Here is a 26,910-nt window from a genome sequence, read left to right on the forward strand (position 1 = left end):
TTGGGGTCTTATAATTAGGACCAAATAAAAAGTCAAATGGGGTCTTATAATAAAGACCGGAGGAGTATATATATAAAAATTTTAATTTACGTAAACTATGTTTATAAATTATTTTTAAAGCTACGCCAAACAGGCTAACTAACGATAAATTAACATCACCAATGTACATTAAAATTGTAGTTTTTTTAATGTGATTTTGCACAAACTAAGAAATGATCATACCATTTATATAGTAAAAAGATTTTTCTTAAGCGAAAAGTAAAAAGATTTGAATCTTGTTAAAAATTACTGTCATCATCAGTCAATCAATATCAATCATCCAACAATCAATTAATATATATATATATATATATATATAAAAGAATAAGTCGTGCATGGGAAAAATATCATGCACCTGTTTGGCCCAACAGAAAAAAGAGAAGGGGAGGGATTTTAATGAAAAAAAAGGAAGGGTAGCTACAGAGGGGAGGGAAGAGAGGGAAGAGTTTTGATGATCCTCTGTTTGGATTGATCAGAGGGGAGGGGAGGGAGCAATTTTAATGATACCTTATTTTGTTCTAATAAAAAATTGACTATTTTAACTTTATAAAATTTAAATGAATTTTCTCACCTTTTTATTTTATCAAGATATAACTATATATATAATACAATTCATTAATTTGGACTTACAAGTCACAATCACATACTTATAGGATATCGAGATAAAAAGTCGTGAGTGATAAATTTCAATTAGAGAAAAGACCTTGAAGCTGAAAAAAAATACGTACAGCCTCTTGGAATTAGAAGAAGAGAAAAAAAAAAGTTCAATAATACTCATTAATTTTGGAGACAACTATATCGACAACCTCTCGCTAGATGTTCAAAAGAACTCTCTTATGTAGAAATGTTTACAACTGATTAGATGTTGATAAATCGAAAGAGTATATGAGGAATTAAAGTATTTTAGTTAGGCCAATTTTGAAACTTAAAATTTTATCTCTCATCTCCTTCCAAAAAACCCCACTTTTGGAAGGGAGGCTAGAAGGGAAGAGTAGAGGAGAAGAGCCCCTCTCCTCTTTAAAAAATATCTTAACCAAATAAAAGGAGGGGAGCAACTCCCCTCCCTTCCTAAAAAATTACACCAGCCAACACAAGAAGAGGGGAGCAACTTCTCTCCTCTCCCCTTTGAAAATCTCGTGCCAAATAAACATAGTGTTAATGGATGTTATCGTGACTTATGAGCAATTTTAATTTTCAATTTAAATCGATATTACATGAGTTTATTCAAATCTCATTCAAAATTTAAATTGAATCACATTAATTTATAGGGTTAAAGTGCGCCAAGTACCCCGAATTATTTTTTCAGGTGTGCCCAATGTTCTAAAATAATTTTCGGTGCATCTAGTGTTCCAGACCAATTAAAATCGTGCGTCCATATCCCAAGTTAACAGAAAAGTTAAGTTTGACCGTTACCTTGCTGACTCAGCTGAAGGTTGACAAAAAAGTCCTACATGGGGGACAAATAGGCGTCTAATGTGTATTATTTTAACTGAAACTCTCGAGACAAGCCCGGTGGCCACAAGTGTTTTCTCAGGAGGCGATGACGAGGTCGAGGAGAGTGACCAAGGGGAAGTTTATTGTGTTCTATGAGGAAGAAAGCAAATGTGAGTCGGATGAGGAGTTGACAGAGACGGAGACAGAAGTGTGCTGTGATGGCAATTGTGGTTTCAAATCGGAGTGGTGAAAGAAATGGGATAAAATGTTGAAGACAATGATAGGATTAAATAGGTGGTACATGTACCAAGATTTAAGAGAGTTGATCGGTGGTCTTTCTTTCTTTGTTTTTTTTAAAAGTGTAAAAACTGGCAGAAGATAAACATTAGAAGAGAAGGAAATAAATTGAATTTTCATTCAAAATAATACACATCAGACGCCTGCGTATCCGTCATGTAAGATTTTTCGGTCAACCTTCAATTGAGTTAGTAAGATAAAATTCAAACTTAACTTTTTCTGTTAACTTGGGATATGGATGTACCATTTTAATTAGTTTGAGACATTTGATGCACCAAAAATTACCTTAAGACATTGGATGCACTTAAGAAAATAGTTCGGAGTGCTGGGCGTATTTTAACTCTAATTTATATTTGGTATACTATTTAGAGGTCATGAAAACGTGGAACGAGAAATAGTTTGCTAGATGCGACTGATGATCGAAATTTCTCATAAGAATATTTCATGTAAATAGTCTCAACATTTACTTGATGTCCCCAGTATGCCAGTAAATCTGCAACACAGTAAATTAGCTCATTGAGGAGACATAGATCCTCTATAAAAGGTGAGGAAATGGAGTTCATGCTTAAGAAAAAAAAATATTGTTATTTCGATGAACAATGAGACAATCATTGAAGTTTTCCCATTATTTGTATATTTCAGATAGCTTAGACACAATTTAATCCCAAACCCAACGTCTCCTTTCACTGTGATAACCTTTTGTCCTATATTTTTCTTCTCTTTTGCCGCACTTTCAAGAGATTAAGAGAATTCCCATGAAAACTGGACCCACGTTATTATAGATTGAGAAACATTGAAGGAAAATTAGTTGTTGCTAATTATTTGTTTAGAATGGAGTTAAAGCTATCACCATTGGAGGAGAAAGAACCATGAAGTGATTTTAGAGGCTGTGTGAGAGAAGAGAATCTTTATGGTGGGGAATTCATCCAAAAGAAGACCATAATCTGATATGCAAATTTGGTTCTTAAGAAACTAATACTACGTTTAGTACTTAATATAAGAATTAAAACTAATACTATTTTAGTACTTAATATAAGAATTAATTTGACTTTTAATTTAGTTTTAAATATAAGATCCCTATCACTTTATTTCTCATATTTATCTATTTTTCTAAAATAATCATTGTAGTAGTTGCACATATTGAAAATTTTACCAAATGGTAATTCTAATTAATACACTTGATTAGCAAGAATATTTTAAGAAAGACAATAACTATTTATTATAAATAACTAATTTAATTAATTTTTTTTAATTTACTCAAATTAGTTAATAAGCTTTAACAGAAGTAGTATTAGATTGCTTCACAAAAAGTTAATAACAGATGCCTAAAAGTTCTCATGAAAATTCATATTCTCAAGCTACGTTGAGAAGAATTAGAGGTTTTAAAGAAATTATGCAGAATTGTAATAAGGTTTCAAAGAAGAAAGATATTCACTAAAAAAATCTCATAATAACCGAATAGGTTATAATGACAAATTTCAAAATAAAAAATTACATGTTTCATCTATTTATTTATCAGTGAAAACTGTTAGTAATTATTTTTTTCTTAAAGTATCATAATAATTCTCCCAAGAAACTACTGCACCCAAGACATGGCAAGAGAATAACAGGCGGCTATTTTATTTATTTAGTTAGAACTGTATTTTAATAATAAGAGTTAGTTGACTAATTTGATTAAATTAAAAAAGTTTATTAAGTTAGTTATTTGTAATAAATAGGTGTTATTTTTCTTAAAATATTCTTGCTAATTAAGTATATAAACAAGAACTATCATTACTGAAATGATTATCTTAAAAAAATACATAAATATGAAAGACAAAGTGAATTAGGTCTTATATTTACGATCAAAATAAAAATTATATGTGGCCATGAAATAGGGATTAAGTGAAACAGAATTGACTGGGTGGTAGAGTCGTGGAAGCATTATTTTTAGTTGGAAAAATCATATTGGAGGTACTTATACTTTTTTTCAATTTTTAATTTGGTACCTATGTGTTTTTTGTTCTTAACTAAATCTTTATTTTTTCTCTATTAACATTATTAATCCTTATGTAAAGACTAAAAATATTAATAGGACAAAGTTATAAGAACTAATATTGCTAAAAAGATAAAATTAAATGTTTAATTAAAAGAAAAAAAACACATAGGTACTAAATTAAAAATTAAAAGAAAGTATAAATACTTTTAATATGGTTTTTCTTTTTAGTTTCAGTAATAGATAAGGATCCCCCCAATCGACCTTTCAAAAATTTGAAGTCTCTTTTTTTTTGGTGAATAAAAATTTGAAGTCTTCATATGAAAGAAATTGGGGTTAAAGGGTCAATAAACGTCATCCTCCCCCTTCTCGTCGTCACCACTCCGCCTCGGCTATTCTTTCTTGCGTAGTTGCTGTCTCGTCCTTCTGCAAAGTCTCTCGATGGCTAGCAAGCTTTCGAATGGTAATCTCAAGAATCCCTTCAATATTTGGCATTTTTCGCTAGCTCTTTTATATTTCGGTCTCTTTCTATCACTCTGCAAACAAACAGAGAACCTACACTGGCCCTCGCTGGAGGAGTATCTTCAACTCATAATTGCTGCTATTACATACCAATACATTTCAATTGTCTATTTTTTATGTTTGACATACACAGAGGCTATTCTTGAGCAGCTGAGAAACGGGACTGCTAAATTTGAACTTGTTTCCTCTCCACTTCCATCAATTTCAGTCGCTGCTCGTAACTTGAAGACAAGTTCCTTTGGAGACAACAGTAGCAGGTTCTTTGCAAGGATTGGGTCCTCGCTGTAAGTTATCCTTTTGTTTGTTTAAAATTTATCTCTTGCCTTCCTTTTCTTTTCCTGTATTTTATTTTATTTTTTGGGTGCTTCAAAAATGGATTGCAGTTTCGTTAAAGACCCAGATATTTCTTCTCTTATATGCCGCTAAACTCTAGGCTTGCATATTTCTTTTCTTTTCCTTTTTTGGTTTGGCATCTTTAATTTGCCTGCATTCTCCTCGTTATTTGTTCACAGCGGCGGGCACTCACCTGCTATGAAGAAGGTTGAGCGTTTCTCAGTCGTGAAGGTTACTGGGGATGGCCGGTGTCTATTTCGTGCGCTGGTATCATCTTTATTTCATATTATTTTAATCTCCTCTGTGCTTTGTTGTAAATGGAATGTTCATAGTTGTACTGATTGCATTTAATATTTTCTTTTTATCATTTAGCCTTTATTGACGTCTTTTACCTTCGAATAATTTAATGGCCTATGCGATTTGATTTTACATTATTACTTGCCCATAACATGCCAAATTTCTTGTGTGATGAGATGCTGTGTGGGCTTGGTCCTTGTTCCCTAGGGCAAAAACTGAAGTAAAGATAACAACACAAATGACTAGCTAGGTAACGCAGTGTCAAGCTACATTTAGATTTTTCTATTAATGCTTGTAAGCTGTAAATCCTAATAAGAAAACGATAATACTTTTTGGAAGACATCTATAGCTGTTAACCTGTCGACTTTGGAGCTGGACAAATGACCTCAATAAGTTAGGGCCAAGTCTGAGAAATGTACAAACTTTAATATTCTGTATTCTTGGCAATCATGATTAAAAAATTAAAGAGAAGACATGGAGTAACTGGAATGCAACTTAACTTAGATAACAGTACCTCATCTATTCATATTGTGGCTGCTGATGGTTGTTTCTTTGGAACAAGACGGGAAACTGGATACTTTTCCTCTTGTTCCAGACTTTTTAGAACTCTATCGCTCAAATTTCTTAATACTGACTTTGTATTCTGACATGCTGTTGGATGACTCACACACAATTGCGTCTTGTTTAAAGTAATGACCTCTGTTTAAGTTATCATTGTTAGCTAGCATGGAATGATATTGATTAGGCTTAAGATCATGAAGGTATTGGATGGCACCACTCTTTGACAAATAGTCCTTCAAAGTTGGATGTTGAATATTACACTGTAAATCATAATTTCTTCCCTTCTTTCGCCTTGTTAGGGGGCATGGCCTTTATTTTCTCTAGTAAGTAAACTGCCAGAGTCCATTCCCTGGCATCCTTGTTGATATGTTGAATTGCCAAGTCCTTCTATACTTGGGACCACCGCATACAATCACAGAAAGTAAGTTGAGTTGCAAAGCAATGCTTATACAATGTATTTGGCCTAAATTTCTCTTCCTTAGGTCAAAGGAATGGCTTACAATAAGGGAATCGCTGTTAACCCACATGAGGAGAGAGAAAATGCAGGTATTCTGATACACAGACTGAATGACACGCAGATGGAAAAATTAATTGATATTTTCGTGCTTTTCAAATTGCAGAATTTTCACCATATGGCTCTAAGATATATATATTATCATAAATTTAGCTTTAAGACTATCATGATATTAACCTGGCCTGCTCATCTTCTATTCTTTTTCTTCTTTTTGTCAATGGTCAACCTCTGGCTTGGCTGCTGATAGCACAGATGAATTAAGACTGGCCGTGAGAGAAGTTATCTGTGAAAATAAAGGAGAACGCAAGTTATATGAAGATGCTCTGATTGCCATCACAGTTGATGAGTCTCTAAAACGGTATGCCCTTTTTTAAACTTTTTTTGGGAAAATTCAGGAAGCATTGACAGAAAAGACCATAGGAAAAACAGAAATAAAGATCATGAAATGTTGCCTTTTGTGTAATTGATGGCAGAAGTACTCAGCACAATTGGGTTTGTTATTCTGTAGTTACTGCCAGCGCATTTTGAGGCCTGATTTCTGGGGAGGAGAGTCAGAGCTACTGGTTAGTTTTTGTGGTTTTTCCTGGATATCTTGGAAGTTTTTGTCTTTTTGTTTTTCCCCACACTTTCATGATTTCAATATTAGATCCATTTTTTTTTTCGCCAACGATATTATATGCATTTTATGCTTTCGTATAAAATTAAACGTATATTTTACTATTTTAACAACCAAAGTTATAATATTCTTTAATGCATATTTTATTACTTTAATATCAGACATCAGAAGAAAGTTATATTATTTTACTTTTAGTGGGAACTTGTGATTAAAACTTTATCTGGACCTAAAAGTTTGCCATCACATTTGTTTTTATATATTGACTGCCTAATCGCACTGCCCCCTTAATTGAAAATTCAGATACTGACTAATGTCCACATTCTGTCAGGTGCTCTCAAAATTGTGCAAGCAGCCAATTATTGTTTACATACCAGAGCATGAGGTATGCCTGAAGTAACTTTATGTTCTAAGTAAATCAATGGTTATCTATTTATAGTTGAGAAAGAAAAACTTGTAATTAGCGTGTGCCTCTCCACTTCCTTTTTCCCCACAGCCATGCTGGACTTTTTCTAAGCCGTCTTACTCTTCTCGTTATGTTACTGTGTATGAACAATAATGCATTTCAGACAGATTGCTAATCTCTTATGTAATGCGGAGATCCATTCATAGGAAATGAGAAATTAATTGGTCACCATGTCTTAATTATTTTGGGCACACTGAATCAGTATATAAGCTAATTGGAATCTGAGACATTTCTAATCTAGTGATGCTTCCCTATGGGCAGCTTATCTAATAATATCCGTATGATATGCACTGATGTATGACTTATGACTTAATGATATCATCATGCCAGGTAATTTAGCTATTGAAAGTTAATGTGATATTATATTGAGTTTATTTACGTGAATCTGATGCATAGTAAATGACTGTTCTGTCATTTAAAGATGATGGCATATTGGCTGTTTGAGATGCTGCTTGTATCTATATTGGAAAAATTACTTGCATCCTTGCAAGGGAAACAAGAGAGATGTAGATGTACGACTGTGATTTTAATTTTCAAGAAGCAAACATAGCGCAGGGGGAACTAAGGATCATTAGGTATTTAACTTGAACACTTAGGCTATGAAAAAACGTTTTTAGCCATTGGTGATTGTGGGGAACCTCCCCTTGCTACTGCTTTTTCAATTTCTTCTCTCTTTTTTTGAAAAAAAAAAAAAAACGAAAAATGAGAATAAGAATGGCTTTAGGGCCAGTGATTGGCAAGTTCCAGATTTTACAAGATAATTGGATGGCTTACTTTTAGAGACACCTTGCTGTGTCTTAGAGGTGGCATTGTAACTCGAGATTGTTTTAATATAGCACTCTATATATTTTAAGCAAATAAATGAGATGGAAAGTTGACTCATGAGTCTCCAGGCTTTCGAATTCTCCTTCACTCCATGGCTGGTTTTCAACTAAAGTAAACACCAAATTTAACTGGGGAAATATAGGCAAAAGCAACATATAACCTAGTCTATAATTAGAACAGGACCCCTATAACCAAAATTTCAAACATAGCATTCAAGCAAGGACCAAATACACTGTTAACAAAAGTAGAGTGATGACTGAAGTCTAATTACGGTACATTAAAACGTTGTTTATAAAAACCAAAAATAATGTCCTGCTGTTATCTTCTTGGACGATGATCCCTTGTCATTTCACTAGATTATGTGTATTGTTTTCTTGTAGTTTATGTTCTCTCTGTGTTTATCAAATTATCAGTATCTTCTGTAATAGCATAAACATATTAGTAGAGACTAGAGACAAGGGACTGCCATCGGTCTTTCAAGCCGTCCATCAACGCTCAATTCGACAGCGAATTTCAAGAAAACCAACTATTTATGCATTTTGGAACAAGTGGTTGTGTTTGGTAGGTGTAAGATTGGGTCTATTAACATATATCTTCTTATTAATCAAATGCAGCATAGGGGGAGTGGATGGGGATCTGGTTTCATTGCCATTGCGGAATATGGAAGTGATTTTAAGAAGAAAACAAGGAACTCGAAACCCAAGAAAGTTGTGAGGCTATTATACAGCGGTAAGAACCATTATGATCTTCTCTGTTGAGGAATAATTGCATAGATGAATGGGGCGAAAGGAAAATTGGTGCATGATTCAGATTTTATTTTGTACTCTTTCCTTTTAGATATTGTAGAGTAGGATTTCATGTGGCTTTGACCTTAACAGTAATAGAAACACTGAATTGTCATATTCTCATTCTCTTTTACCTTTGACTCTTGAACGGTACATGCAAATGAGGAGTAGCTAGTGTTCTTCATTCGTGATGTCTTCCGATTAAACACACGTATGGACCTCAAATGATTGATTATAAACAATTGTACTTATCGTATCATTAAAAAAGACTAAATATTTATCATGTTTAGATTGAAGAATTCTATCATAAAGATGTCAGTCGTGGTTATGCATGAAACATGGTAAATAATTTTTTTACCTAGTCCTTTTTTTTTTTTGGGCCTGTTAGCCCGATCCGAAGTCGCAGTGGTTCAAGAGTAGATTTACACAACCCAGTTGGAGGCACAAATTGAGGGGGTTGTAGTGCCATAAATTCGGATCCTTTAAAATTGAAGATAAGTAGAAAGGGATACAATGATGAGAGCTCTCGTGAAAATGATTTTCTCTTCAAAATAAATTTCTCTTCACAGTAAACGGTACATTGTAATGATGATTACCCGATTAATCTTTACCATATTAAAGGCTGTGGAATTTATCCGTAGAAGAGAGAGGGGCTAAGAGCCTAAGAGCATGTTGCTTATATACATATCGTAAAGCAAAAGACTACTGCATTCGAGAGGGGCCATCTGTTCATAAAATCAATGTCTGTGCAATGGGTCAAGCGTGCAATTTAATGAGCTTAGGAATTTGCTTTTATAGGCATGTAATCAAATGAGATGGTCCAATAGGCGAGTCTCTAATTTCTTTGATGAAACTAGGAGAAATGTTCCGGCTAAGGCATAAACGCTTCTTTGAAATTGGGATGATTCTTGAACTTCTTTGCACCATTGAATCCACCAAAGCTTTTAACGCAATGCATATGAGCTTAGCTAATATGATCGGACAAGTGGCCAAGTTTATTGGAAAACTCTTGGATATCGTTTGATACGAAATATTAAAAATGAGGAATAGAGATTTGAATTGAAATTAAGAAAATAGTGTTTAGTATGAAAAATTATTTGTTGCATGAGATTAGATAAATCCATGTATGTGGGATTAAAGAATACTACGGGAAAAGTAGTATTCACTAATCCTACTTTTATGAGTTTGCCTAATCCCATGTAACAAGTAATTAATCATGCTAAAAAATTTTTTAATGATTTTTTTCACTTATAATCCTAGTTTCTATCCCTTATTTTTAATATTTCATATCAAATGGGATCTTAAATATCCTCTGGTGGCCTTGCTTCTTGGATCAACTGAAGTATCAATATTAAGTTTGGTTGTCAAATTAATCATCTAATTTTTATATTAAGGACTACAAGTATTATATTGATTACCTTCACAACCTAGTCCCATCAGGCTTAATACTCCAAAATTTAACTCACTTCTACGTGACTCATTCATACCCTTTCTTTTCAACCAATTCCCATCTTTTCTTTTTGTTTCTTTCACGGAGTAGCTTTGTCGCTTTTTAAATTCAAAGCATCTATCAACAAGCCCTTTTTTTTTTTGGTGAACAAAGAAATAAACCAAAATTACATTCTGATCACACGTGGAGTCCCACGTCCTTCCCTGTCCTCTCGAAGCAAGTCTCTGATTTCCGTGGGGGGTTGTTCCCAGAGCTCATAAGAGCTCTTGAGTAGAAGGCTTATATGTGCTAGGCAATCGGCGCATCGATTAACTTCTCTGTATATCTGATGAAACTCCACCCTCCAGTCTCTATTCGTCCACTCTAGTATCTTCTGCTGAATATGTGAGTATCCTACGATAGTGGTTTGAGCTCTCAAGGAATCTACTATCTGTTTCGCGTCGCTTTCTACTCTGATGAGTTTGAAACCTATGCTCCAGCATAGCTTCATGCCCTCTAGAATTCCTACCAGTTCTGCTTCCACTATGTCCATGTTTCCCAGCTTCTTTGAGAATCCTCTTAACCATTCACCACAATCACCCCTTATCACTCCTCTGCAACTAGTAACACCTTCTCTTGAGACCGTTCCATCTGTGTTTAATTTGCACCAATTTCTTGGTGGTGGGGTCCATGATACCCATATGGTCTCCTGCCTTTTAGCTTGCAACGCATCACTCTTTGTGCGACACAGATAGTGCTTCAGGGCTTTCCAAATTTCGTTTGCTCTACTGTTTGGTGGTTCATAGTCTTGGTTATGGATTAATGCATTCCTCCATCTCCAAATGAACCAGCAGGTCACTGTGAAGATATCAGACCATCTCCAAAGTTCGTAGCTCTTTTTCCTGTTTGTCATGTTCATATACAACCAAGAGTTCCAATCAGCATTGAGGAAGTCAACTCGATACTTGACAGGTAAAATATTTCTCCAGATTGCCGTGGCATGAGGACAATTTCTTAGTGCATGGAGAATTGATTCCTGTTCTTTTTTACAGATTGGGCATGTTCCAGTGGATCCATCCCATCGCTTGGCTATTTCCTTTGTGATTAGCCTCTTATGCATGACCAGCCACATGAAGATTCTGGTTCGTTCTGGTACTCTCAATTGCCAGACTAGAGTCCATTCTCTCTGTTGCTCGTTTGCAGTTCCCCTCAACCAGTTGTAAGCTGAGGCTATTGTGAATTTCCCGTCTTTTGTCAATTTCCATTTTATCTTGGGTCCATCTTTCGATGACTGCTGTTGCACATATTCTATGTTAGAGTAACATCTGTCCCACATCCTGACCATCCCCTTCCAAAGCCTTGAATCACTTCTCTTTTCAATTACATTCCCCTGCTATGTCTCTCTGTCCCCATACTTTCCTTTCAAGACTTGAGCCCATAATTCATTTGGCCTCTTTAAGCTGCGCTAAATTAGTTTGCAAAGGAACGCCTCATTCATAGTCTGGAGAGTTTTTATTCCCACACCTCCCGAATTCTTTGGACTACACATTTTATCCCATGATATAGCATGCCATTGCCTTTTGCATTCATTGTCTCCCCATATAAATCCACACTCTTTTTTCTCCAGTTCATCAAGGATCCCTTTAGGAATACTGTCATGTTGCATCGGGTACAGTGTCATGGCGTTAACTACCGACTTGGTAAGCGTGATGCGCCCAGCAAGAGAAAGACTGGAAGCTTTCCACCTTTGTAATCTCCTGTTTACTGTTTCCACTATGTTCTTGTACTTATCTCTTCTTCTCCGGGGAAACGAGATTTCTGCTCCTAAGTGTCTTCCTAGCTCCTCTACTTGGTGGAATTTGCTCCTGGAACAAATTTCTCTCCTCATTGATCTTAATAGAAAGGACTCTGACTTTTTAAACACGAGGTTTCGATTTTGAAATCCTACTTCTAATGTGAGGGACTTCAGTGAAAAAGGGGTACCTTTCATGGGAGTCAATTGTAATTCCATATAAAAAAAGGGGGGGGGGGAATCTGCCCTTGTGGCATCGATTTAATGAAATGGGCCTCCAATCCAAATCTAAATCTCCCCATCCGGGACAGCTCCAGTATGCATACGTGGCAGTGGCACGCGCTCCCATATCATAACGTCCACGCGCGAAGACTGAAAATCTCCACAAAACGAAACCGAAACCGCAACCAAAGCCCCGATATTTTCACTTTTCAGTTCATTCCATTTTACTCTTTCGTTTCTTCCTTCTCGTCTCCTTACCAAATTCCTCGAACACATAATCCTTTATATAAATTCTAGGGTTTTATAATTTATTCTTTTAGCGTCATCTGCATTCGCCGCGAAATCGTTGATAGGGGTTGTAAATTATGGAAGGGGCCAGCAATGGTGGAATGTTGTACCATGAGGTACAAGAGTCAAAGCTCTGCGCTATGCATTGCGTCAACACAGTGCTTCAGGGGCCATTCTTCTCCGAATTCGATTTAGCGGCTTTGGCATCCGATCTCGATCGCAAGGAGCGTCAGATGATGCTTCAGGGTGGCGTCTGCTCCGGCGATTTTCTCACCGAGGAGTCCCACAATGTGTCTTTGGATGGCGATTTTAGTATACAGGTTTCTTCAATTTCCTCTCTTTTATAAGTTTTAGTTTCAAAGTGTATTCTTTTATCTTCCCCTCTCACCTCTTTCTCATAATATCAATGAAAGCAGGCAGAAAAACTTTGGTCAACTTATGTGGTATTGTATTGCGTGCTAAAATGCTGATTCCTGCGAGCATTATATAATTGTCGAGGTCCAACTCATTTTAAATCTTAAACTGTTAGGAAAAGGCTCGGAAAGGGCTTTTTATTAATATCTACTGAACACACACTTCTGGTGGAAGTAGCAAGTCTCTCTTGTTTTGGCTGAATACTACATGATTACTCGCTAATTGTTGATTGAGCTTATTTGAATTTACATGCGTATTTCATGCTTTAGTTGATGAATGAACGTGGACGTGGAACAATGAGTTCTAATGGTCTACTTGAATGATCTATGGGCATCCCTTGTTGCATAATAACTGCTTACATTTTTTCGCCCGGAGGGAGTTTCCTTCGCTTGGACCAGATTGAGTAAGGAAGGGCGCACCTAAGTTTAAAATAGAATCTTATTCAGAGGTTTTTTCTTGTATATGTCAGTTTCAGCCCCTTCTCGATTTTTCTTCGTTGCCTGGAATCTCTACAAGCCAACTTTTGGGCGTTGCTCGATGCCTTTGGCTCTAGTGCGCAACTAAGTTTGTTTATCTATACTTTTACTGATTGGTGTGGATCATATGTGTATTCTAATGGTCATGCACCTTGGTTGAGCAAGAGATTTAACAGTTTGGCATCTTTTTCAGCTTACAAGTAAACTGGCAGCATGTTATATTTTGCATTCTTTGATCCTTTTAATGCTTAGATTGCATGGGCATGGTACGGGCATGAGATATGGTGTTTTTGGGGGGTAAGGCTACAGGCTTAGCAATGTATGCTATAGAATTAACGAACATTATATTGTATAACAGATCTTAGAATGATATTGTATAACAAATCTTATAATGATAAAAATAGTATATGATGAACCAGAATAGTACTACATTATGGTCCCCGTTTATTTCATAAAACTTTTGTTTGCTTGAGCCTTTTGAACGATAATTTTATTTTCATATATGATAGTCATATGCCAGATAGTCTTGTGGGGATATTTGATATTTGAAATTCTAATAGCTACTTAGCATTTCGTTAGGCTAAAAGTTTTCATAATCATATAAACATTAGCTTGAGGACCAAGTTAACTTGTGTGGCACAAGTTTTGAGCTTTATTTTTGGCACTTTAATGGGAAAGCTGAGCAAGAAGTTTAAAATTTATACATGTGGGAATTAATGGGTGGCAATACCAATTGTCAGGGCAGGTCATTTTTATGACAGGTTGGGCCTCTTACCACTGTAAAAAACCCATAGCGAGTACCTAAATAACAAAAGGTTGTTACTTATTTCCATACGTAAGCTAAGATGTTTGACAAATTTTGAATGATACTTTGCAGTTGTTTCCCTTATTTATGTTCTCTTTTTCTCCCTCAAATAATGTCTAACAAGCCTTTGGAAGATGATGAGTTAATGTCTGTTTATGAATGTGCATTTATACTTATTTACTCTGATGATTCCATAAATTTTATAGGTAGAATGCCAAAAATAGTGAGCAAATTGATATGCATGTATCTGCAGATGTTCGCAATGTCGAGACAGGATGAGGAAGTTCACCAATTGGAAAGACATGCTATTTTTGTTTTGGTTGAGAATTTTAAGACACATACACAATGCTCACTTCGTTCAATAAGTTGATTGGGTCTTAGATAGTTGTAATGCTATTTAATATTTCAAATTTTCTAAGCTGCTCGCATAATACGCCATTTATCTTAGCATGATTGTGCGAAACCTGAAATCTAACGTAAAGTCATGTTAGGCCAATTGAACTGAGTTGCAGATATATGTTAATGAGAATGGTTACTGATCTGGTTTCCAATTCGACTGCAGTCCTCTTATGATTTTTTAATTAATACATGTGCATTAATTAATCTGGATTTTGATTAAATGTCTTTTTTCCAGTGTGTACTACTATTTTGCAGGCTTTTGTCTATAATAGCCAAATCAAGTTTATATGATGTCATCAACTAATCCTTAATTTCCTTTTTGCAAGATGTTGAAAGTAGTTGGATTTTGTTGGTGAAATATTTCCCTTCAATTCTCTAATAGGTGACTAAATCAGGATTTGCATCCTTTAATGTCACTTTTTGCCATGCATTTTGATGGTTTACTTAATGATGAAAAGTTTTTCCTGTAGGTTTTGCAGAAAGCTTTGGAAGTTTGGGATCTGCAAGTCATCCCCTTGGACTCTCCAGTTGCTGAGCCTGCCCAGATTGATCCTGGACTGGAAAATGCTTTTATTTGTCATCTGCAAAACCATTGGTTTTGTATACGCAAAGTGAATGGGGAATGGTATAATTTTGACAGTCTCTATGCAGCGCCACAGCACCTGTCAAAGTTCTACCTCTCAGCCTATCTTGACTCCTTGAAAGGCTTTGGATGGAGCATATTCCTGGTCAGAGGAAACTTCCCAAAAGAATTTCCAATATCCTCATCTGAAGCTTCAAATGGTTTTGGACAGTGGCTGTCACCTGAAGATGCTGAGAGGATAAATAAATCCTGCAACTCGATACAGGCTCCTGGCCAGAGAGTCGATGAGCCCCAACACCATCCTGATCAATTCCTTTCATACGGAGAAGAAGAAATGTTTTCAGACGGGGAAGATGAGGATTTGAAGGCTGCAATAGCAGCTAGCCTTATGGATTCTTCCCCAGCCGTGGCCAGTGCTGAAGCCAGCACCCCGCAAAATGATAATCAAAGTAATAAAGAGGTGGCAACTACCAAAGCCGATGCCCCTCCAAATGATCAATCCAACAAGCAAGTGGACGCCCCTCCAAGTGATCAATGCAGCAAGCAACTGAAAGCTACTGAAGCTTCTCCTGATGGACATGATCTAAACAACCTAGAGGTGACCTCTGTTGTTAGGGTCCCTCAAGGTGAAAACCAGCATACTAAAGAAAATTAGTGTTTGAGAAAACATTGCGCTTGTTCCTGGAAAACTATTTTCCATAATCGAGGACATTAATATATACATGTTCTGGTTGGTCAAAACATACATCATAGGCTCAAATTCAAGGTTATGTGCAGTCTGTACATTCTCAAGTTTGATGGCAATGGACAACCTTACAGCTTTTTCACATGATTAGGAGTTAAGTTGAATATATTACATACACTTTTGTTTTGCAGTGTCATGTTGCTACATGCTGCCATTCTTAGAAGCCATAATGCCTCAAGAACACCGATTAGATTTACATAGCGAATTGAACGGGTAGATGACAACTCCTTTTGATACTAGAAAAGGTATGATTAAGAAAAGAGCGGCTCAAAAAAAGTTGATGCATGGCTAGACATGGCCGCAAGTCCTTTTTGCTGCGGCAGGATGGGTCGGCCCAGTCTAGGTCTATCTAGCCGAAAAGATTTGCAAGGTTTTTTAATTATTTGTTTATTTCTGTAACCAACCTTCAACCCTAGTATGAATATAAAATGTAAAATTATAGTAAGTTATACAGTAAGTTATGAGTAGTACAATTCATCTTAAACTAAATGTAATACATTAATTTATATGATAATACCAAATAAAAATGTACAAAATTATACATGTGTTCTCAACAAAGTAAAACCGTATTAACTACAGGTAAACATAAAGTAGTTATTCTGCATTTATTTATCTATATATAAATTGAACAAGTTAATGGCTTCTAATTCAATTGCATGTAAAATTGGCCAATCTTGATTTATGTCGCATCGTGTTTTTTGTTAAAAAAATATATTTCGCTTTTTTGACATCTATTATCATCTATGCATCAACCTCTCATCGTTTTTCAGAATCAGAGGTTCTGATTTCAAAGTAGCATTTCTCATGGGAACCATGATTCTATTGCTTTCCTCCCACTGGACCTTCTCAATTATTTCCCCATTCTTTTGGGGAAAAACGAAAATTTTATAGCCATTAGACACCTATTGAAGAACTTCTAAAATTCAATGAGAACGAAACTATCCAAAGACAACTTGAATTAATATTGGATAGCTCAAGATATTACCCTCTTGAGTCTAAAACACAAAACTAGGAGTCACCCTGAAGTTAATCATCCTAACACCACTTTCTTTCATGAGATACCATAACACTGATGATTGGGAATCCTTGTTAGTCATGTTGTCCAAATATATCACAGTAATCATGCTGCTACCCACAACCACACTCAACGAACTCCAAGCTCATCAAACATTTAAAATACTATTTCTATTCCGGAGGTTACAAAATGAGACCTTGGGGGGCACTGAACGTCACACCTACATCCCTTTAGCATCTCTTGGATCAGTAATCATACCACCCTGAGCTTGATCAAAAGGTACACCGGTCATTCCTACATTCCAGGCCTGAGGATAATTTGCTGGAAAATTTGGGCCACTTACAGGAACTCGTGGGTATCCAAATAGTGAACCCTGATCGAAACCTATTTCAGAAGACGAGTTCTGCCTAGGCATGTCATAGGATGTAGCATAAAAAGGCTGACCTACCTCTTGTGGGTAAGGGGGGTAACTAAATGCTATAGGAGGTTTCGGAAATGCATTGGGATTAACTTGCATGGCAACATCGGTTGGCTTGATAGAATGCATGGGTGGATAATCACGAATTGGGGTCTCTGAAGAAACTCCTTGCTGTCTCTCAACGAGATGGCAGGGTTCACGTTGGGAGTGCTTCATGTCAAAACTCTGTGAATGGAAGTCCTGTTGAATAGCTCCAGTGTTGCCTGACTGAGGATCCAAAGAAGGATTAGGTGCTTGACCCAAAAATGGTGGCTTTGGCTGTTGAATTGACCTTGAAGGGGGCTGCTCTCTCGTTGGTTGTTGACGGCTTTTATCATCCCAATCCTGAAGCTGAGACTTTGAACCAGGAGAGAAAACGGGCCTATGGGGACCTCGAGCAGTGGAGTCTGATGCTGTAGATTGCCTAACACTCTGTGCCTCTGACTCATTTCCATCCTCTCTCTCTGCATTAGGCCGAAGCAGATCAGAGTGGTTTTCTTGGATGTGAGATTCAAATTCAGTCTTCTTCAAGAAAGACTTTAGACAATGGGGAGCAGCGCAAACAAAGATTCCCTCCATCATTTTGATGGTTTGAATCTTCTGGATTCGTTCATCACACCTGTTCCAAGGAAACAAAGTCATTCTATTTGTCAAACTGCGAAAGATATATCTCGTGAACCTTAAAGCAAAACGTCTATTAATAAAATGAATGAACAAAATTATCCTTGTCCCCTCTAATACTCCAAGCCACTTTGATATTGCAAAATGACATGCATAAGTTTAGAATGTGTTATGAAATCGTGTTAGCTAAATACTTAAAAACTACATCAAATTCATGTTATGCAACGTATTGAATACAACTCAGTAGTAAAATTCAAGCCCGAAATCAAAGGCATTCGAACTAGGACTCAAAGCTGTTATATGTGTAGGTTGGAAGAAGACAACCTATGTTGAGCTGGAAACTAAAATCTTCCTAAACAAATAACCGGGAATTCATTGCTTTCCTATTCGACGATCAGAAGATAAGAAACATTCTTACAGGCAGCACATTGGGTCACTTCTAGCACAATCAAGGCAGAAGGCATGCTCGCAAGGGCTCTGCAAGACCACAAACTGTCAGTCATAGCGAGCCACCATCAAAGAATGCAAGAACTTAAAGCATACGTTCAGCCCATCTACCCTTCCGGGAAAACAGCCCAGACAAAGAAAGTGAAGCCGAACACAAATCATGACAGCCATGATGTCCCGATGACATCAGAAACTGAAATACATCACTAATGAGGTCCATATCAGAACTATACAAAGAAAATAAAACTTCTTAAGACTAGAAATGCATTTCAGAGATACAGATATCACAATGCCATTCCTAAGAAACAGGTAAGTCATAAGTGTAATAGCCATATAATTATCTAAATTGAAGAGAAAAAAATCTAATAGATTGGCAAAGGAATGCTTTAAAAGTAAACCAACTGTCCTCTATCACAGAAAAGTCATCACAGAATGAAGAGCAGGAAAAAGAAAACAATGTGAAATGTTCATCTCAATGTTTTTGCCATAAAATACAAACATGAAACAGAAATGACCAGCCTAAACAAGCGCAGGACTCGGGTAGTTTATGCAGACCTCCCATTCATGACACTCTTGACCCCACTTTCAATCATGCATTAATCAAATGGCAGCAACTGACATATACTTCGTACAACTATTCAAATGACAAACCAAGTTATAATACACTTTTATGCATCATCGACTGAGGAGAATTGGGTGTGAGTAAGAATGAGATTCTCTTAACAGCTATAAGCATAGCACAACTGACACGACATTAATCTTTCCTTTGACTCGGTTGCACACTACTAAAGAGAATGAAGTCAGTTTCAAATAATTATTCAGCTAGAATGTTCTATTTTGTGAATTTATTTTCCCCTATTAAAGTACTTACCAATCGTCCATAGATAGCTATGGGAAAATCACAACGAACACAGAAATGAACTCTATTGCCGAGCTGGCGGCGGGACCTCCGTCCTAAACTCTTCATAAGTGAAGTGGCAGTGGCTGCACCGATACCCTTTGCAACAGGTAGATCAGCCAGGACTAGATGGTCGGGGCATGCAATTGCAGTCTCGACAGGTGCAGACCTCGCCCCTGCTGAACCTTCCGAGGCCGGTAACTTACTAAGCCGAATCTGAAGCATATTCAATAACTACTTCTCACAACTCTCCACGTTTTAAAAGGAAAAAGGAAGCCAAGTTCCGTCCTTCAAACTGCAAATATAGCTATAGCAAAGTAAAAGATAAGCAAGTAGAAATGCTATAATTCCAAGACATCCAAACTACCATTCCGATTATAAGGAAATCCAGAAAATATAGTATCATCTTCCAGCATATTCCACGATATCCAAACTTAATCAAAGAATCAAGAAATGCAATTTCACATTAGCCTCTTGGAATTTTTTATGATTGAAGGAAAGTACAATACTCATCTCATTAATCTAACCCAACACCATTTCTATTGTTAGGAACCTCGACATCTTGAAAACATATCATTGGCCAGAAAATATTGCACGAGAACTACCCAACCTACGCACAGTCTCCATCGTCAGGTTATCCAAACTTCATAAACAAAAGCATATACATTGGCTAATTCGGTGATTAAAGGCAAGTCCAACAATGTGCTTAGATGTGTTATCATTTTAACAGGTATTTGGTAACCAATGCAACGCACACGAGAAAATAAAAATTCAAAATCTGAAAGAAAAAAACACAAGAAAGCCATATCCAGTACATGTCTATGCATCTCAGCCAGAAAAGCGAGTGCCAGAAAGAAAAACAGGGGAATGAAATGCAGGAAGACTAAAAGAGGAATCGTTAAGAAAAATCTCTCACTTGCACCAAGAAGATCGGAAGACAAGCGAGAATTCTTTGCCTCGACACACCTCAACGAAGTTTGCGAGTTGAGAATGACATAACATCGACAGCGATGGATTTGGGAAATCCGGGAAAACGGAAACGGAGGCTGCGGCTTATGTGATTTATTTCTTGGAGCGTGATATTTAAAACGAAAGTTATTTTATAAATATTATTATACTCTGTTAGTAATTATAAGAACTAATTAACTAATTAAAAAAAAATAAAAAAAATTAAATTAGTTATTTGTAATAAATAAGTGTTGTCTTTTCTAAAATATTTTTACTGATCAAGTATTCCTCCGATTCTAAATATAAGACCCATTTTGCAGTGTACTCATTGTAGTGTAATTTACACTACACTACAAAATAAGTCTTATATTTAGGATCGAAGGAATAAATTGGCTAAAACTATTATTATTGAAGAAATATCTTAAAAACATAAATAAATATGAGAGATAAAATAGATTGAGATTGAAAAAATAGATAAATATAAGAGATAAAGTAGATTGAAATTTTATATTTAAGATCAAAATAAAAGTCAAACAAGATTTTATATTAAGGATCATAAGTAGTATATACTAATATACATGTTTGGCCAAAAAAGCAAATATTTTTTTTTCCGGAAAAAAAAAAGCACATATACGTACATGCATATAAATAAATTAATAAAATGTCATATTATTCATAAAAATAAAAACATAAATATTATAGTTCACCTCACTTATTGACAATACGAATTACGTTTAAGATTTGATCTCATACAAATATTTTAATATTCAAATAAATTAAAAATACAACGAAACATTACAAAAAATTAACAGAAAAAATGTATACAACTATTAGTATGAATATATTCTTTTACTTTTTGACAATATTAGTTTAATTGGAAAAATATTATTTATTTATAAAATTTTAATCTTTCCGTTTATTGCAAATATGTAAATATTATTTTGGAAAATTAACAGATAACTAGCAGCATCTAACTTTTTTTTTTTTATTTAGATTGAGATTTTTTTCTAAAAAAAATCAACAAAAGATTATATTAGAAAATGAAGATGAAAAACTTTTTATTAGGAAGATAGAAAAATTTGAAAATATTTTAATAGGTTCTGCTATATTTTATATATTTGGAAAAAATTTATTTGTAAGATCAGAATAATTATTTGATAAAACCCCTTATATTTATTTTATCACACATCCCGGTTTTCCTTTTGAATCAAAGGGTTAGACACTCAAAAAATATGTCCTTTCACAAAAATATCTTCACGCGCCCGCCAAAGCCAATTACGGATTTAAACTTATGACGCCCTCATCTAAAAAGCCCCGTTAAATACCTTGCTATGAACAAGAAAAGCGAACAAACTTGTAAATACCCTGCTACTACAATTATACAAATAATATTAAATTGATGTACAAATAAGATTAAAAGAAATTTCGTTAAAAATACCTGTTTGAAAGTTTACAGTTCATAAAGACATGAACTATACGAAATAATTAAAAATAGATTGCATATAGTAGGAAAAAAAATTATACTCTTTGCAAATGAGTTGTAACGGATTCTTTTGGACAATAAGATTCCGAAAATTAAATTTATTTGCTTAGTATGAAATAAAAATGTGTTTTGATTAACCAAGGATAACTTAAAAATTAAAATTATATTGAAACTTTTTACCAGAAAACGTCATCATATTATCTAAAAGTGAAGAAAAATGATTCTTATATACGATTAATATAATTTATGGAAAGCCTATTTAATTATGTATTTTTCCCGATTGGCCAAAAAATTTCTATTATATACCTGTAAACAAGTATATTTAATGTAAAATAATTGTGCATAATCTAATCAAAGATTGAAAAGAATATAAAAAAAAATCCATATAAAACCACCCGAAATGGAGAAATCTCAAATTAGGCTGGTGAACTTGATAAATTTCTAATTCATTCATGGACCCAATTTGAGATTTGTAAATATCGGGTATTTTACCACTTTACCCCTAATGTCTTTCCCAACGCCACCTCTGGCAAGGATCGGACATCACCCCGCCATTGGCCCCTTAGAACCATTTATTCAATTGTCCATCACCAAACTGCTCCGGAAAGCTTGTTCGTTTGAGTTTAGTAAATAAAAGTGATTTTAATTAAACTAAATATAAGCCAAAAATGTATTTTCTTCTAATAATCCTTTTTATCTAACTTAAGGTTCTTTCAACAATTTTCTCATGCGGCTTAATTAAAATAATTTTTTATTAAGCTTAAACAAATGGGCTCTAATTTATATGGAAACTAATTTATCATTTTGTGCAAACGACTTATTTACTAACTGGGACATTTTCATTTATAGATGCTTATATACTCCTCCGGTCCTTATTATAAAACCCAATTTGACTTTTTATTTGGTCCTAATTATAAGACCCCAATCCATTTTGTCTCTTATATTTATGCATGTTTTTCCAAGATAATCCTTCTAATAATGATATTTTTAGCCAATATACTTAATTAGCAAGGATATTTTAGGAATGACAACACTTATTTATTATAAATAACCAACTTAACTTATTTCCTTAATCTCCTCAAATAAGTCAATTGGGTCTTATAATTAGGACAGGAGGAGTAATTTTATTTTCTAAGAAACTGAGGGTGATAAACAATATTTTTATGGGCCAAATACTTTATTTAGATTTTAAAAACATATATAAAATTACTATAAGTCTAATATAAGGATGAACGAACGAGCAGGGAAGTAAAATCATGTTAACTAACAGCAGTTTTCTTTTACTGAAGTGGTTTGGTAGTCAAATAAAAGGTTTTCCAAAACAAATCTTCTAATGCACCAATTAGTCTTGCTCGTGAAAAAAATGCAGCTCGTGAAAAAAAATGCACCAATAAGTCCAGAATTTTTAAACTAAACTTTTAGATTTCCCCTCATGGAATGAATGAATGATACAGTTTACATTGTAATCACAACTGAAGCAAGTATAAAATCAGCGACTCGGAATGGAATCCTACAGAATAGATGACAATTTTAAAAAAAAATCCCTAGTACCCATATATCTAATTATCATTATTTCCTCGCAGAAAAGAGAGCAAGAGATCTATCCCTGGCTATATGGAAAGAACAAAGCTATTGTTTCTCAACAATATCAATCCATTTGCAGTCGGTTCCTCAGACAATCCAATTTATGTTTGGTTGTGTTCAAGATGACTCAATTTTTTTGACGACCTTCTTAGCCTGGCATTAGAAGAAGGTATAGATTAGCAAGCAAACACTAAATGAAGCAAAGGGAGAATTTGCCTGAAGGATCCCCAGCCAGGCCCATTTCTATAGTCAATATTTCAGCATTCACATGCCTAATGCTTCAGAAGATTTCTTGGACAAGTTACTGTTTTTCAGCAGTAACATGTATGCTAAGAAAATTCAAGCGCATAACACGTGATTCAAATCATACCTGTTCTAAGGTGAGGAACATGATCACATTCCATGATCCTAGCCGCCCGAAATTGGGGATGAACCCCTTATAAAAGGCAAGAGGTCCCTGAAAAATATCAGACTCCAATCAGAGGAGATAAATTACACCAACTGACAATCCTGTTGTCTGATCAAAATTCAATATAAGATGAAGCAATCAGACCCAGGACACCCCAAACCCAGGGAAAAGGCATATCTTGTGACAGAAACGAAAATGATCAATTATTTTCTGACATGGAAGTAGTGTTAACTATGCATAATGTGTCATGGAAACAAAACAACTGTGGTTTACGCTTCTGGATACTGCCCACCATATACAATGAGCTGGGATAAAATTCTGAACTCTAAAGAGCTGAACTAAATCATCTTGACAACTATGGATCCGCTTAATTATGCATATACTACCTAAAGCAGATGGCAATGTGACCTGAGAGAATGATGTAATGTGAGAAAAAAAGAAAGCATACATCATTCTTTAAAGTTTTGATGAAACAATCAAGGGTACTTTTGTAAGTTGAATCGCCCATCATTCTGGATTTGACCTGGGTATACAAACCAGAAGTAAAGCAGAAGAAATGAATTAGTAAAATGTCAACACTGCAAGAGAAGGAGACCAGTTGGCAATCAAAATGTACATAATGTTAGCCACGTAATAATAACGACCAGAAGAAAAAAAGGCTATTTCCTTATATTGATCTACCAAAACGGACGGCAAAAGGCCCACTTGTCAACAAGAAACCTAATTAATCTCTAGATGCCATTATTAGTCCCACCAGTTTCTAGTCATGACCCGATTATGAGCTTATCATTATTGAACATAACAAGACAAGAAGCACAGAATATACGAATTAGTAAAATGTTAACACTGCAAGAGAAGGAGACCAGTTGGCGATCAAAATATACATGATGTTAGTCACATAATAATAACGATCAGAAGAAAAATAAGGCTATTTCCGTATATTGATCTACCAAAACGGACTGCAAAAGCCCCACTTGTCAACAAGAAACCTAATTAATCTCTAGATGCCATTACTAGTCCCACCAGTTTCTAGTCATGACTCGATTATGAGCTTATCATTATTGAACATAACAAGACAAGAAGCACAGAATATATGGTGTAGGCATCAGCATATATTCTTATGTGGACGACATGGAGTTACCACATCAACTGGGGAGCCAATGCAGACAGCAAAGAACCCAGCCCCTAGACCAGCAAGTAGATGAGTTACAACATTGTCGGTGAAGCCTGGAAGTTTCAAAATGGTCTGCAGTAAAGTAAATTGATTATATATTGAAAATAATAAGATAGGGACAAAAAGAATAGAAATTGACTCCAAAAGGCAAGCATCCAGCATCTTGTAAATTACCTGTTTCACTTGATCATAGCTGGCTAGTTCTGCAGCGTTAATAATAGCATTTCTTGCCACGTTGGGGCCAAGCCCAGTCCAAAGAGCCCCAATTCCTTCCTGCGAGTTAGATACACGTTTAATAATAAATGTTGCTGAACTAAAAAGACTACTGTGTGTGCGTATTCCTTCCTGAAGGCTAAATATGCACACCTGTTTTACAATTGTGGAGTAAGCATTTAATGATCCAGAGTACCGTCTGGGCACACCAGGAGGTAATTTTCCTTCAGCTTGAAGTCTAACTTTTACAAGATCCGTTGGATTTGCCACAGTAATTGCCAAAGCACCTGTCAAGAAGACAAGTAAAAATGCGTGGAGATCACATTCAAGTAATTTCCATTTAGACAGAAATAACATTAATTCCTGCTAAAACGGGCAATAGTCTGCATATATGGTAGCAAAGTCATTTTAATAGCAAATAGACGAAATATTCCCACAACAATGGGTAATGGACTCACCAGTGGTAAGGGCAGCAAGAATTTTCTTTGACAATGGGGCATCTCCTACGAAATCCTTTCCAACATAGAAGTTCTTGACCTATGGAAGAAACCATATCATTTAAGTGATTGGCTCGCATAAGTAAACAATACACATGACCTAAAAGAATTCAACAAGTTAATGTGACAAAACTTTAAACTCACGGGCTCATATAACCCAATTCTTAAACCTCCATACACACATTGGCGTTGTAGTCCTGGCACAATGCCCTTCCACAGAGCGGAAAGGCCTTCTTCCCTGGCAATGGTACCAACTGTACCCAACAAACCCCTATATTTAGGTACGGTCACTGCTTCACCAGCTACTGCTTGTTTTTGGATCTGGAGCCTCACTTTAGCAGTGTCCAAAGGGATTGTGCATATCTATGCAATATAATAGAATTTGATTAGAAATTTGAGCTTTTGAGCTTTAATCAGGACCAGAATAGAGTGATTATCAGAGCGACATAACACGTGAACTAAATAGATCAAAGAAATTCAGTAATTTAAAACAAATTCCAAGTCGATCTCTCTGGAGAACAATTCAGGACAATGTTCCATAAAACTAATATAATGCAAAAGCTATTTCATATACAGGTTTATGCGACACAATTCACCTCTTGGCAAGTAAATTTTCAAATTTGCCAAAGTTCCAAACACATAACCAGGTAAGTCCGCAGAAGCCAGAGATTATTCGTCCAGACCTTTGTCTGTCATATGTATCGTCAGCACTGATCAATATGATTTCCAATCACTAGCAATCAATTTATACCTCTAAGCTAGTTCCAATATGTAAAGAAACTGCCTATATTCAGAGCTGCACGCTAACAATCAAATCAGAGTATTTAATATAATTTCTCGTTCGTCATTTATTGACCAATAGATAAGATTTTTTTTTTTTGGGGGGTACATATTCAGCTAATCTACCGGAAAAATACTTTTAGCGCGAAACGTGGTCAGACAACTGGGAAGCAAGACCAAAAGAAAAAAAGTAGAAGCAACGAGAAACCAAGAAATCTACCAGAGTCTCTTGCACATTAGAACCATATCCTTTCAAGAAGGAAAATTACCACCCAAAAACAATATCAGCAACGAATTGTCTTCCACAGGAATGAGGGCACACGCAATTAAAGAATACAAAAAGATGACGCAGAAACCAATCAAGAATTGAATTACCTCAGCAAAACAGGCAGCGAAAGCACTGCTAGCAAAAGTTCCAGCGAAGGAGATATCAGATTTGGATTTGCTATCGGCAACCATGGCGTCGCGGAGCCCAAAGAAATGATCAAATCACGGCCTAAACAGAGTGCTCAGTGCAGAGCAAAATACAGAGACGATCAAAACCAATAGTACAGATGAAAGAGCTGGGAG

General features: G+C 35.5%; 4 protein-coding genes across 5 annotated transcripts; 2 read left to right on the plus strand and 2 right to left on the minus strand.

Moving 5' to 3' along the window:
• Positions 1–4,122: 4,122 nt before the first annotated feature.
• LOC114743562 (OTU domain-containing protein At3g57810) lies at positions 4,123–8,763 on the plus strand. The gene is made up of 8 exons (XM_028931772.1): positions 4,123–4,208; positions 4,401–4,551; positions 4,780–4,867; positions 5,941–6,004; positions 6,225–6,330; positions 6,481–6,535; positions 6,917–6,970; positions 8,491–8,763. The coding sequence occupies exons 1-8, from the start codon at positions 4,187–4,189 to the stop codon at positions 8,632–8,634; spliced, it is 684 nt and encodes a 227-aa protein (XP_028787605.1). The 5' UTR covers positions 4,123–4,186; the 3' UTR covers positions 8,635–8,763.
• Positions 8,764–12,333: 3,570 nt separating this feature from the next.
• LOC114743560 (ataxin-3 homolog) lies at positions 12,334–15,948 on the plus strand. The gene is made up of 2 exons (XM_028931771.1): positions 12,334–12,712; positions 14,957–15,948. Exons 1-2 carry the CDS (start codon positions 12,470–12,472, stop codon positions 15,722–15,724), a joined length of 1,011 nt encoding a protein of 336 aa, XP_028787604.1. The 5' UTR covers positions 12,334–12,469; the 3' UTR covers positions 15,725–15,948.
• Positions 15,949–16,840: 892 nt separating this feature from the next.
• On the minus strand, positions 16,841–20,242 carry LOC114743569 (E3 ubiquitin-protein ligase HAKAI homolog). 2 transcript variants are annotated; one of them, XM_028931780.1, is made up of 4 exons: positions 20,169–20,242; positions 19,226–19,547; positions 18,326–18,384; positions 16,841–17,905 (listed from the first exon to the last, which is right to left on the minus strand). In XM_028931780.1, exons 2-4 carry the CDS (start codon positions 19,475–19,477, stop codon positions 17,050–17,052), a joined length of 1,167 nt encoding a protein of 388 aa, XP_028787613.1. In that variant the 5' UTR covers positions 19,478–19,547; positions 20,169–20,242; the 3' UTR covers positions 16,841–17,049. The 2 variants fall into 2 exon arrangements, with proteins under 2 accessions (XP_028787613.1, XP_028787614.1); XM_028931781.1 differs by having other exon boundaries at positions 19,226–19,559; positions 20,169–20,228.
• Positions 20,243–23,324: 3,082 nt separating this feature from the next.
• LOC114743567 (mitochondrial uncoupling protein 1-like) lies at positions 23,325–26,910 on the minus strand. Its single transcript, XM_028931776.1, has 9 exons — positions 26,716–26,910; positions 25,705–25,923; positions 25,522–25,600; positions 25,217–25,350; positions 25,025–25,123; positions 24,818–24,922; positions 24,125–24,199; positions 23,638–23,724; positions 23,325–23,420 (listed from the first exon to the last, which is right to left on the minus strand). Exons 1-9 carry the CDS (start codon positions 26,797–26,799, stop codon positions 23,385–23,387), a joined length of 918 nt encoding a protein of 305 aa, XP_028787609.1. The 5' UTR covers positions 26,800–26,910; the 3' UTR covers positions 23,325–23,384.

This window comes from Neltuma alba, unplaced genomic scaffold (assembly GCF_004799145.2).
Source record: "Neltuma alba isolate B1F8T4 unplaced genomic scaffold, ASM479914v2 tig00004054_pilon, whole genome shotgun sequence".
In the NCBI taxonomy this organism is placed as follows: Eukaryota; Viridiplantae; Streptophyta; class Magnoliopsida; order Fabales; family Fabaceae; genus Neltuma; species Neltuma alba.